Genomic DNA, 13,706 nt, shown 5'->3' with positions numbered 1-13,706 from the left:
AAATTTCTTCCACTACCTTATATATATATATTTAAATTCTATATTTAGAATTTAGAGGGATGTAATTAAATACTGTCAGCATTTTCTAGCACTTTAACTTTTAATATCAATCTATCTGAGACAACTGATTCAGTGATACAAACTTCACATTTTAAAGTGATTCCCTCGAAAGTTCATGTTATTTTATGTTTCAAGTACCAGCTTAATAGTGGCAAAGCTAATTTACTAAATTCTTCATTATTTTCAAAATTAATTGAAACAAAAGCAGTGTTGTTTCAGCAGAAATGTAACAAAAGGGTTAAAGATTCTGCCATCAAGCCATGTGATATAATAGTCATAATAATAATAATAATAATGAACAACAGAAATAAAAAAATTATTATTTTATTCAAAATAGGAAATTTTAAAAAATTAGTGAAATTTTAAAGTCTGTTTAACTTGGTAACAATGAGGACCCGAACAGTTTGGTCGAAGGCTGCACACACACATAAGCCAGCTTTGTCAGCATTCCAGTCCAGAGTAGCTATAGGTTGCGTGGAAATGGTTATATTCTGTAGTAGATTCACTTTACCAGCAACACCCATCTCTATTCCTCTAGAATCCTTAGTGACACGCTTTTCAGGGTAATAACTAAAAACAACATAAATAGCTTAAGAGATTAAAAAAACAAAAGCTACAATATAAAATATTTTAAGACTAGTAGGAGATAAGCAAAAGTATATTAAGTTTATTTCAACAATATTCTTTTACTGACTTCAGACATTGGGCTGTGGTCATGTTAGAGCATTGCTTTCTAGGATATAACCAAATGTATACCATTGTCTCTGCTCTGCCTAACTATTATTATGTGACTATCATCTACCTGAAGCTGGAATAAATAAAATTTTTAAGTTTTGATATATCCTTAACACCAAATGCTTGTTGTCAGATAAAATATTCAGAAATATATTTACTTACTATTGCCAAAGATTTACTGAGCCATTACCTCCCATTGTCATAAAAATGTCTCGATTCTGAGGAAGATGGCGAACTGACCAAATTGTTGATTTATGTGCTGCCTATACATTAGAGAAATGAAAAACAAAAACACAAAATAATGTAGATATTAGAAAGAGAGAATTGTAATTTTATAATAATTTATAAGCAATTAACAACAAATGGATTCTTTCTCCTTATGAAAGGCAGATTTTTTTATACATGTATTAATGTGATTAAAACAGATCATTGAAATTACAAGTAATAAAGCTAAAAGCACTTTAGCATTTTTATAAATATATTATTTGTTAAATGTGTAAAATGTCATTGAAAAACTTGTTGAGCCAAACATGTCCATAAAATGACACATAAATAGATTTGGCTCTGATTGTAGTAAAGCATACACATACTGGAAGCAGAATAGCAAAGGTTAGAATGGTAGTTATATCAGGTATTAGCAGAGTTACTTGAGCCCACAAGAAGACCTCAAACTGTAAGAAATAGCAGCCAAAACCCCATTATATCCTTTAACAAAAGAATATTACATTTGAAAACGTAGTGTTAGAATATATGTTTGCCTGAAATGACTTCAATCTTAATTAGAGCTAAAGAACAACACAAGTACTTCATAAATGAAATAACACAACTGAGATGTGGTATTTGTTGAGACATTTTCTACAGCCATGTGCCCCCCCTGTTGCCAACCCTCACCTGTTTCCAAGCAAGTTAATACTTCCCTACAACTGGACATTTCTCATGAAAGAATGGAAATGGAGAACACCACTTGTATGATGATGACACTTATTTACAACTATCTTGTGTTGTCAAGATAAGGAGACACAAATACACACACACACACATCTCAAATGCATACACAAAACTTTGGTCAAAATTACAGAAGGCTTTTGTCAATGGTGCCATGTGCAACTGAACGACCTGGAATCACATGGCTGAGCAGCTAACCTCTTAAACATACAATCATACCTGTGCTTATACATGTATAAGTAAAGAGAAAAAGGAATAAATGATTATCTTATGAAGTTCATTAGTTTACAGCTGTTTCCACTATAAGATGTGGTGGATTCAGAGTTGAGTGCCTGAGTAACATCTTACAATTTGATCAGAGCTCCAAATATTTGGAAAAGCAAAAAAAACTAAGCAAATATACAGGAAAGCATTACCAATGTGATAGCATATATGTGGAAAATGGAAACCAAGGGCTCCTCCCACAATTAGGAAAAGATTAATAGAATTAATCTTATCCTAATTGTGAGAGGAGCCTTTGGAGCTCTCTTCTGGCAAGAAATGAGGTTTTAAGAGAATTAATCTTATCCTAATTATAGGAGGAGCCCTTGGTTTCCATCTTCCGCATATAGCTATTTAATTGGTAATGCTTCTCTGTATATATACTTAAATGTATTTGTTTTCCCAAATAAATTGCACTTGATATTTGAAGTTCTGATGAAATTGTATGACGTTCCTCAGGTACTCAACTATGAATCCACCACATCTCATAGTGGAAACAGCTGTAAGCTAATGAAGTTCAAAAGATAATCGTTTATTCCTTTGCCATCTTTTTTCTTATTACTGCTCTATACTCGACTAATGACTTGTTCTGAGGCATACGTATATTGTGTTCTACATCAGGTTATTAATATCACAATGCCTAAGTGAAATATATATATATGTGCATATGCTTGTATTTTGTGCTAGATCTGCTTATGTAGTATTTCTGCCATAATTTATCTTATGACAAGTAATTAGAATTTAAATTTAGTGCCAATTAATCTTTTCAGACCAAGAAATTGTGATAAAGTTGAAAATTTTATAAGAACTTTGAAACAGCTATCAAGTTTTACTACATGAGCAAATTATTATACTCATAAAAAACAAAGAACTCATTGTGTTGTAAGAATGGGGTGGATTAATAAATGAACACAAAAATAAAAAGAACTGTTAAAAACCTAACATAAAACTTGAATTGAAACAAAATGGCAATATTAGAGAAAGACAAAATTTGAGGCTAAATTTATTACCAAATTAATATACCACTCTTCTGGCAAGGATTGACGTTTTCTAAGTCTAAGTAATTGTGCATAATTGCTATTAACTTCTGGTAAAGGACTTGGGATGACTTTTATCAGCTAAGAAAGCGAAAATATGCATTGCAATTTATCAAGGGCTGCACATGGTCACTCGATCTGATAGAAATAGCAATCAAATATCTCCTCCCTTGACTGCCTTAAAAAATGAAGAGAAACATGTATATCCAAGATAATGTAGTCTTGTGTGGCCATAGATCTACTCAGTCAGGCCTGATCTGGAATTTTTTAGTCCATCAACTAAAAATACTTTCTCACTGTTTTGTATTAATTTTCATATGAATGACATGATTAGCAAATTTGGATTATCCTGGAACCATTGATTTTTATAGTTGGGTATCCATCCTACCATTAAACACACAACTGTAAAATAGAACTTGTATCAGTTATCAGCATAGTCAGCTATAAACCTTACCAAGGAACATGATATGGTTGCTGCAGCATAGGTTTAACATCTGATACTTTACTTAGTGTTAACCACTCAGTCATGAACTAGTAGTGAAACCTAATGCTAGTCATACCAAGAAACATAACAATGTGAATTCATGGAGGCTGTCGGCTATGTTGTTTTGTCACAAGTCAGCCTTGTCTAAGCAGACCTACAAAAACAAAAGGCATCTTTACTATGGCCATCATGTTTCCAGTTATCTAGGATTACACTGTCCAATGTCTCTTTCTTTGAGGTAGTAGCCTGTAATTTCAGAAAGATTTGGCTGTTGTTTTCATCAGGTTGAGTGCTTACATAGAAGTCTGCTGTGCAATATGTAGATATTAGCCTTAACATCATTGAAACACTCTAGAACTGTCTTCCTGTCTTCATGCGAAATAAATCAACATAAAGTATATAAAGTGGAATAATAATAATTAAAAAGCAAGGTAGAGAGGTGGTGAAATCAGTGGTATTGTTCACTAGTCTTACTTTTTCTACTACTGATGCAAACCCATTGGTTGGATGTTGTGTTCTCATATCATAAACGTGGAACTTTGATTCAAGAGTTGTGGCAACAAGTTTGTTCATGTTTATATCTTTTCTATCAAACTCCAAAGAACAGACCTGTTAAATAAGCACAAAAATAATAGATTTTAAAGTTTAGAAACCACTACATATCTCTGTTGATACCCTCATAGAATTACACTTCATAGATGTTGATACCCTAATAGAAAGCCTTGTAAATTCTGTAGTAATAACATTAAATATGTGTTGATAATAGCCCAACATATTTTACTTTGAATAAACTGAAGCTGACATTTGCTAGTGTTTGAGGTGATACTAAATATAAAGCAATGTTTCTCAAATCTGAATTTTGTCAAATACCTTACCAAACACTCATTTTATAAGTGGGGAGATTAAATTTTTATCACTTGTGCAGTTATATTTGGAGAGAATCATGAGTGAAATGTTTTACATCACACAAATAATATAGTCTCTTGGAAATTATTGTTCCCACAATTTATTCATTTGTCAACTTAAGTTCCATTTCATAGCTTTCTCTGAAGAAAAGTGTATATGGTACTAGACTACTAATTCAAAAACATTCTGTTCAATCCTGCCACAGACATTGCGCTGGGCATTCATACAGTACTTTTTAGTCTATTGGATTCAGTTCATATAGCTGCCAGAGGAGGAGGTGCCAAAACAGTATCGCTTCTTGACAGCTATATGAACTGAGCCCTATGTTATCTGCTGTATTGGTATATTATCATTGATATACATAATACCATGAAATTAGACCTAAGCACTAACCCATAAGATTTTCATAAAAGGCTACTGAAGACATTTTACATTTTTTAAACACATTCCTACACTTCTCACAATTCAATCAACTATGCCTTTCCTCATATTTCAAGAGACAACAATGTTAATGTAAAAAAAATTAATAAAATAGACTTACTCCATTTTTAATGTTGGTTTCCCAACGCAAAGACATTGTTTTCAGGTCAAATAATTTAATGTCGCCATTATCATAGCCAGAACATACACAGCGATCAGTCGCAGTAAAAGTATTACCTACAATGGTAAATAGGGAAATACATTACAAGAAGAATTCTAAGATATTTTGAAGTACAGCAGTTCATTCCTACTCTGAAAAAGTAATGAGCTCTACAGTAGACCAAAATGGATAGTAAGTGTGGAGGATGTGAAATGGAGTCTTTGATATATCAATATGATAACTGCAATACATATGCAATGCATCAATAAATATGCCATGCTAACACTAATCTACAATGTAAGACTTTCTAAACATCAAGCAATGTGACAGGAATCCTTGTTTTGTTGGGCTGAGTAAAGGATAAACAAGAAGGAAGCTTCATCTAATCCATATTGTAGAAGAGAGAGAAAGATAAAGATGTTAATACAACAAAGTAGAAGGAAGCAACAACATAGACTATTGGCTCCTAACAACACAGAAGATCTAGAGTATACATACCAAATGTTACAGCCCAACAATCTCTTTTAGCTTCCCCTTCTTTTGGCTCCATTATTGCCACAGGTTTATCTTTCTGTCTTGGATCCCAGACTTTCACCAAACCTACAAGAGATGGTTGTATTTGTAAAGTAAAATTAACATTTTTATCACCATGTGTCACCATTTTATCTGAGTTTTGATGTTAGCATTATTTTGGCATTATGAATGCTGACAGTAATACAGAATTAATAGTGAAAGAGTTAAATCACTGAATAAAAAAATTTACAGTTAAATAGTTTGATGAAAAAGTAGCCATTATACAACTGTTAAAGTATCTGAATTTTAAAAGGGTTAAATAATTAACACTTTTTTATAGTTATGTTAGTGACATAAGCTGTAATTATTGATTTCAAATTTTGGCACAAGGTCAGTAAGTTCAGGGGAGGGAGCAAGTCGATTATATCGACCCCAGTGCTCAACTGGTACTTATTTTATCAACCCGGAAAAGATGAAAGGCAAAAGAAACCTCAGTAGAATTTTAACTCAGAACATAAAGATGGGGGAAAAGCTGCTAAGCATTTTGCCTGGCAGGCTAATGATTCTGGCAGCTTGCCACCTTAAAACAAGTGGTAATTATTACAAAGTGTTATTATAGTAGCCCTTAGAATAGCTATATATAAATATATAACTGCATATATAATAACCATTTGAATAGTTATATATAAGCCATTGGCTACTGCTGTTAATTGCTGTGGTCAAGTAAAAGAGATAACTAACACAAGATGAATAGCTTTAAAATGTTTATATGATTGGTGCTATTAAATAGTACTGCCAGCAGCTGTAATATGTGATAGAATTAAAGAAAACAATATGAAAGATGATATTACCATCTCTACTGCCAGTTACAATTTCTGGTGCACCTTCTCCTATTCCCAAACCTCCAACACCATCAATACTATTAATAATTTGGGTATGGCCATTTACAGAGTAGACAGGAGTTTCAGAATGTTCAAGGTCCCTGAAATATGGAATACATTATATAAAACTAGTGCAATTTAATTTCATGTGTTGACATACCATAACAATATATTGTTCATTCACAATTTTTTGTATTTATTTTATTACATACACACAAACACCTAATTCTCTCTTTTCCCCTCACTTCCTTCTCCTTCTCTCTCTCTAGTTCTATTTGTTAACCCTGAGGAGATGACAGGACTAACCTATCAGCCAGAGAGTCAAATGATGAAGAAGATCATATTAGTTCATTCAATTTCCTACAAGAATATATATAAGTTTATATATGTTAAGTAATAACTTCATTTCATATATATATATATATATATATATATATATATATATTGAAAAATAAGTGCATGCCCTCCGTAGGACTCATGAAAAGGGCTCCGTCTTCTTGGTACCAAAACTCCGAATGAGACTGTCTCTAAAGGGTTAATATCCACATGATTTTCTGCAGTTTATAGATATTATATCTAATGTCCTCTACATATAACATCTATATTGTAAAACAATATTTTGATACTAACTTGCCCTGGTTCTATGATACAAACTTCTTGTTTTAAAGTGATCTAAATTAATACTTTCCATCAAAATCCTAAGTTTACTTATGTTCCAAACACCAGCTTAATAATGGCAAAGTTATTTTACTAAACTCTTTGTTATTTTCAAAATAAATTGAAACGAAAGCTGTGTATTTCAAAAGAAATATAAGAAAAGAGTTAAGTTTATAGACACTTTTCTAAATGTCCATTAAATATATGATATCTATAATTATTATAAAACAAGTTTACCTTTAAGATCTGCAAACCTTGTTTCAGTACCTATGCTATGCTACTGATAATACATGCCACATTTTAATCTTTAGTATAATCAATTGGAGACAATAACAGAATAGTTACAAGTCATGGACTGAGAGAAAACACAAGTGAGGTGATGGATTTCTGAGGGATACAATTTGAAGAAACAGAATTTGGCAAAATGTTTATTATGGTGATAATGGTGTGAAAGGTCTAGCAAGTGAAACACAATGGGAAAAGAAGAAGAAGAGGAGAGAAAGAAATAAGTGTATTGGAAATGTTTATATGGGACTGCTACAGAGAAGAAAATTCAGAACAGAGGTCATACATAGCTTGCTGACTGTGGATAGTTGTTTATTGCTAATCAACGAGAAAGGGTTTTATTCAGCTGCAATGTAGAATATAAAAGGATAGCTGAGTAGATTATATTTTAAGTTACCTAGTCATCGTTTTTGGCTGTAAATACTTTGTATGCACTTTTGCATCTAGGTGAAACACTCAACTGTGCATAGCTCAGCTCACCTAGTTGTCAAGAATTAATATCAAGAATAAGATCAAACTCTTATCCATTAAACACCATGAAACTAGAAAAAAGGACATATCTTAATAAACTCCTTAACATTTTTGAAGACATTTATAGCATTTGTTGTTTAGCACCTTGGGTTGTTAAACCTTTGACTGAAGACATTCCAACCATGACTATCCTGTCAATATTTTTTTCCAGACATAATGTATCCTGGACTTCATTTTCTATTATCCCAACTATGTGCATCTTTTTATGTCGCTACTATGAGTTGAGGTAGATGTCATTTCTAGGTACCTTCACATTCTAGAAAGTGTATATCTGTAAAGCAAATAACATTCTTAGATATGAAGAATAACTCTAGTACAAAAATATTTCAGTTTTGTAAAGGTGTTAGCCATTGTTCAGAACTGAAATAGGTTTTGGCCCGGAAGAAAAAGTCTGTATTTGTGAACATCACAAATGTCAGGCCTATTCCTTAGAGCCAAAACATTCTTGCTAAGCAAATTCATTTCAAAACAACAAAAGCATTTAATTTTTTTTATTTTACACTAATTAAAACAAAGTCTGAAAATCAACTTAAGTAAATAATAAGCTAAACTGATTTTTACCAACAAATTATATATCCAACTCACCAAATTTCCATTTTGCCATGAAAGTTACCTGTCGCCAGATGTCTTTCTTGTATGTCAGAAGCAGCAAATGTACAACACCGAAATGACTTTGGTTTTTCAGTCTAAAAACAGAAAATGATATTTTAATGGTAGGTGGGAAGACTATGACGATACAATAAAGACACACTCTATCATGCAAATCAAACATAAAATTTAAGATGTATGATTAATAATTAAAAAAAAGTTTAGTGACAAGCTGAATATTTCCGGTAATTTTGAAAGAAGATTTTAAAGTTGAATATGATCACATTTTGAGTGATAAACTTAATCTGCTGCACACTGCTTGGCCTTTGGGTATCTTAATAAAGTTCATTCTGTGGTAAGCATTTAAAGCAGGTCTCAAGTCTAAAAACTTAATACAGTGATGTGCTGCACCCTGCTGAATCATGACTTCTATTTCCATTACTTCCTTCAGCCACAAAAGCTTTGACAAAATGATTAAAGAAAGAAACAAAAATTCATTCAGGTTTGTTCATTGACCAAACACTCAAGAGTTTTAGTCTATTATAATTCCATTCACAACTGGCATGCATTATAGAAATATAAATCAATTCCGAACTTGACATGAAGGAATAGTTGAGCTCATCTGAATTTGAATTCAAAAGGTAAAGGGCCATAACTACACTAAAGCAGTCATTATATCATTATATAGAATATAAATCAAATACTTGACTGGTACTTTATTTAAGCAACATAGGAAAGACGAATGACAAATTTAACCACATCAGGATTTGAATTCAAAGGATAAAGTACTGTAACTATACACCATGATTATACACTAAAGTAATCATTAGAAGTGAAGGTCATTATATCATTGGATAGAATACCTTGTAGTATTTGTTGTGGCTCTCTATGCTCTTGAGTTTAACTTAGCCTTCATACTTTCAGGGTTGTCAAATAAAGTACCAGCTCAGTACTATGCCCATGTCTTCTCTCTTGTTCTCTATGAAAGAAATCAGCTATGGTTGGCCTTGGTGACAGATGGGCTCAGTCAGTGCACCTTGATTCCAATAGCTGAGGGCATTTTATCTGAAGTTCAAATAATTTTTTGACAATCTACTGCTACTGATTTACACAAGGTATATCTTTAAAAGCTCCAAGAAGTTTAAACAGAACAGTGTCAAGCAGAGCTGTGTTAACATCACAGGTCCTTGGATAATGCACTGGGGCCCCAACATACATAACCACAGCACACCTAGGTTAACAATGAGCTCCCAAGATCCATGGGACTTCAGGGCAACTGCCCAGTGTACCTGTACCTTCAGATGGCACTAGTGTCCAGCTCAAGTTTGAAACTGAGACTAGAGCAAATAATTTCCTCTTAATAATACCTTATCTCCATTGTTGAAATTTTTTTTAGAAGAAATAGGAGTGAAACATTATGCTATTGTATTATTTTAGAACCATTCAGTTTAGTGTGACACTGAAGAATGTAGTGTGGCAGTTTAATACAGTGAACTGGAAAAATTTTTTTTCTTTAATGCTCCGAAAGACATTAAATAATTCTTTTTCTAGAAGAGGCATCAGTCTACTTCTGATTCAGCCTACTCTTTGCTTCATAATGAACACAGATGCATCATCAGGGGGAAATAATAAGAAGTATTGAACGATTAAAAATGAAGAAAATAAAAGTCTGCTACGAAAAGATTGACAAAAAATTATTTATAAACAGAAATGAATTTTTATTTAGTTGAAAGTTTTCTTTATATATTTAGTTTAAGGGATACCAATTAGATAATGATTGCACTATGAATTCATCCAAGTTGTTATTTGTACGCCACTTAATTTAAAAGCATTTTCAGTCGAATTAGTGTGAACACCAATTAATGGGTCCATGAAATTCCGAGTATCACTAACAATATTCGTAATTTCAAAAAATATTAAAACAATTCATTAACTCGTACTTGTTTGGCAAGTGACATAAAATACTAATTTAATTATCAGCCTCATATAAGGCGTAGAAGAGGCGGAATCCTTAAAGCGTTGGTTATTTAAGTTAACAGCTCCCAATTTTCTGCACATACACAACGCAGTCCTCATCTTCGCTTTCATCTTTCCGAAGTCGATAAAATAAGCTGTCACTCAAACTGCTGGCCTTGTGCCTAAATTCGAAAATATTATCAGTTTCAATTTAGATTGCTTTCATTACCTCCTGAGTTTGGGACCTCAGTATTCCACAGAATGGGGTATACGTGTGTTTGTCAGTATAAAGATCTACGTCAGTGTACCGATGCCTGCATATGTATTAATAATGTTTGCATGTCTGAGAAAGGGCGCAGGCATAGTCGAATGATTTAAGAAGTTCGAACCACACTTATGAATTCCAGAATTCTATCCCACCTAAGTCTTCTACTATGGCCTCAAGTCTAAAAGAGCCTTGTGAATTAAAGGGGCTGACGTGTCACACAGTGTCACGCTCATTCTGCTTGGTGATTATGTTAAAGGCACAAGTATCAGTGGAATTCTCAGTCGCATTATAACATAGTAAGTAGATAGTTCTGGAAATGGCACTCCGTCGTTTATGACGATAAGTGTTCCGGTTGATCCAATCAATGGAAGAGACTGCCAGTGAAATTAACGTTCAAGTGATTCAGTACTCCGAAAACATGCGTACCCTTAACGTAGTGGTCAGGGAAATTCAGCGTGACACGACGTGACATGTTTGTCCCTTTGAAATACAGGTACTACTCATTTTTGCCCGGTGACTAAACTGAAACAACGTGAAATAAGGTGTCTTGCTCAAGAACACAATACGCCACTGGGAATCGAACTCACAACTTTACAATCGTGAGCCGAATACCCTAACCAGTAAGCCATGCGCCTTCACAAAACAGTCCTGGAACACACATAGTCGAAAGTGACGCGAGAGCCATGGCCAAAACCTCAGTATGTTTTGTGTTAGCAAGATCTGAAACTGCTAAAATTTGAAAGGTGAAACCTAAACCATCAGCTTTGAAATTTTACGCCAGATATATATATATATATATATATATATATATATATATATATATATATATATATATATATGGGGGCTGGTAAACATACATATTGTAGACTGTTTATATAAAAGTGTGACCGCTTGTGTTCGTCGGTAAGTGCATACATTTCACGGATTCTCTGTTGCTTGTATGTGTACATACACAAATTTTCACACACACACACACACACATACTATACAAACAAACACAAGTTACCTCGTGAACAAGATTGACTTCACCATGAGATATTTCGTAGGTTTGAAGCATTCCCGTACCGCGTGCACGGTTGCCAAGAACAACAAATTTTGCCGAACAAGGAATCCATTTGCAATCAAATATCGTATAATTGAGAGATTTCTGTATGTGGCAAATTATCTGAGGTTTATCCATTGCCAGTGGGAGAAAGTTATAGCAAACTTAGCGTTGTTTATTTCTTGAATATTCTCCAGTGTACAAGTTGCAGCTTGTTGCTAGATGACCGTACAGTGCGACTAGGGACGCTTTATTAATTGAACAGATATTTGCTTTTTTACTGAAGAGTTCCAATTCAGGCGTCTGCTCTTTGAATTTCTAATAACTGGACTTGTTTTTCTAATATTTTTGTGTTTCAGTTACTTTTGAAAATCATCTAGGATATGAAAATATTTAGTAAGATAAATAATTTTGTCATTATTGGGTTGACAGTTGAAAAATACTTTAGCAAAAGATTTTTTTTTTTTGACATGAAATTACGGTGAGAGATTTTAATTTGCATTTGTGACAGTTTAGTATAATAGAATAATAGTTAGTGTAAGGCACAAAATTATATATTTATTGCATATTTTGTAGAAAAGGACTAGTTAATTAAATCGACTGCAGTACAAGGCAAGTAGTTATTTTAATAAAATTAAGAGAGAGAGAGAGAGAGAGAGAGGCAGAGATAGAAAGACAAACCCATTGTTTAGCCCCAGTCAGCTCTGATCAAACAGACTTGACATCATCATCCTATTTTTTTCCCATAAGTCAGGAACATATGACCACATTATGTGATGTGTCCTTTTTAAGATGGTAGAGTATGATCTGAGGGAAATGTCATTACTATTTTGAGCAGATCTGTTGATCATAAGGAGGCTCCCTCGGTAGTCTGTTGTGACAAAAATCATTTGAGTACGTTCCTAAATTTGAATAAGCTTATATATCAGGGCAAGAATATAATCCTTATATCTTAAGCTGTTGCAATTATGGTCACTAGATCAATGGGTTCAATTCCCAGATCAGGTGGTGCGTTGTGTTCTTTAGAAAAGCTCATTTCACATTGCTCCAGTCCCCCTTTCAATCAGGAGAGAATGTTGGCCTGCTCACTTAGCCAGTAGGGTGGCATCATTCAAAGGCTAAAATGATGCAAAGTGCATTGTGACCAGCAATGTGTAACAACATTAGATAGTCTGGTCAGTCACATGATTATGTAATATCTTTGTTGTTTCACCTGCTACTAATTTGTTCTATTTAGACTTTAATTATATCATCTTTTCATTAATTACTTTTCTTGTTCTTTGAATCATCATCATGGTCGTTGTCATTGTCATTTTAATGCTTGCAGGGGTCAGATGGAATTTGTTCAGGCAGACTTTCTACAATCAGATGCCCTTCCTGTTGTCAGCATACACCCACTTGTATTGAATGAAAACATTTTTGTGTATGTAGATATACATGCATACACATACATTTATATGTGTGCATATGTATATAAACTCTTGGCCAACACAAAGATCTTTAATAGCCCCCACCACCACCACCTACAATGGTGCTTTGGCTGGGTTACTGAGAAGCTCAATGTATGTGGACGATCCCTAAACCCCCTCTCCTCACCACAAGAGGATTAGGAAGAGGAAAATTATCTGGTTAATCGCCCCTCCATTGCTGTCACCAGAGATATGCCCCTCTTGTAAATTTCAAGCCATTGGCCGTCAGCAACCCAGATATATCACCTTAGTAACAGCTGCTCCCCTGCATCACCTGCACCAAGGTCACTATCACCCTGAGCAGGACTGCCAATCACCAATCCCCCACACTTGTTCATGCCTGTTCGCCTTCATACCCTCACCCCTTGTATGTACCCACATGAATATATATGCACGTGCCTGCATGTGAGTGGATATGCAAGTACACCCTGTGTGTCTATGTGTATATGTATGTGCATGTACATATATATATATATATATATATATATATATATATATATATATATAT

At 33.7% G+C, this 13,706-nt stretch overlaps 1 protein-coding gene across 1 annotated transcript; it reads right to left on the bottom strand.

The window, feature by feature from the left end:
- Positions 1 to 368: 368 nt before the first annotated feature.
- LOC106879941 (dynein axonemal assembly factor 10) lies at positions 369 to 11,997 on the bottom strand. The gene is made up of 8 exons (XM_014929702.2): positions 11,694 to 11,997; positions 8,461 to 8,561; positions 6,373 to 6,503; positions 5,507 to 5,608; positions 4,970 to 5,085; positions 3,997 to 4,131; positions 958 to 1,058; positions 369 to 630 (listed from the first exon to the last, which is right to left on the bottom strand). Exons 1-8 carry the CDS (start codon positions 11,865 to 11,867, stop codon positions 423 to 425), a joined length of 1,068 nt encoding a protein of 355 aa, XP_014785188.1. The 5' UTR covers positions 11,868 to 11,997; the 3' UTR covers positions 369 to 422.
- Between the last annotated feature and the right edge of the window lie 1,709 nt (positions 11,998 to 13,706).

The sequence above is a fragment of the Octopus bimaculoides genome, chromosome 11 (genome assembly GCF_001194135.2).
Source record: "Octopus bimaculoides isolate UCB-OBI-ISO-001 chromosome 11, ASM119413v2, whole genome shotgun sequence".
NCBI classification, from domain to species: domain Eukaryota; kingdom Metazoa; phylum Mollusca; class Cephalopoda; order Octopoda; family Octopodidae; genus Octopus; species Octopus bimaculoides.
This window is presented reverse-complemented; position numbering and strand designations above follow the sequence as displayed.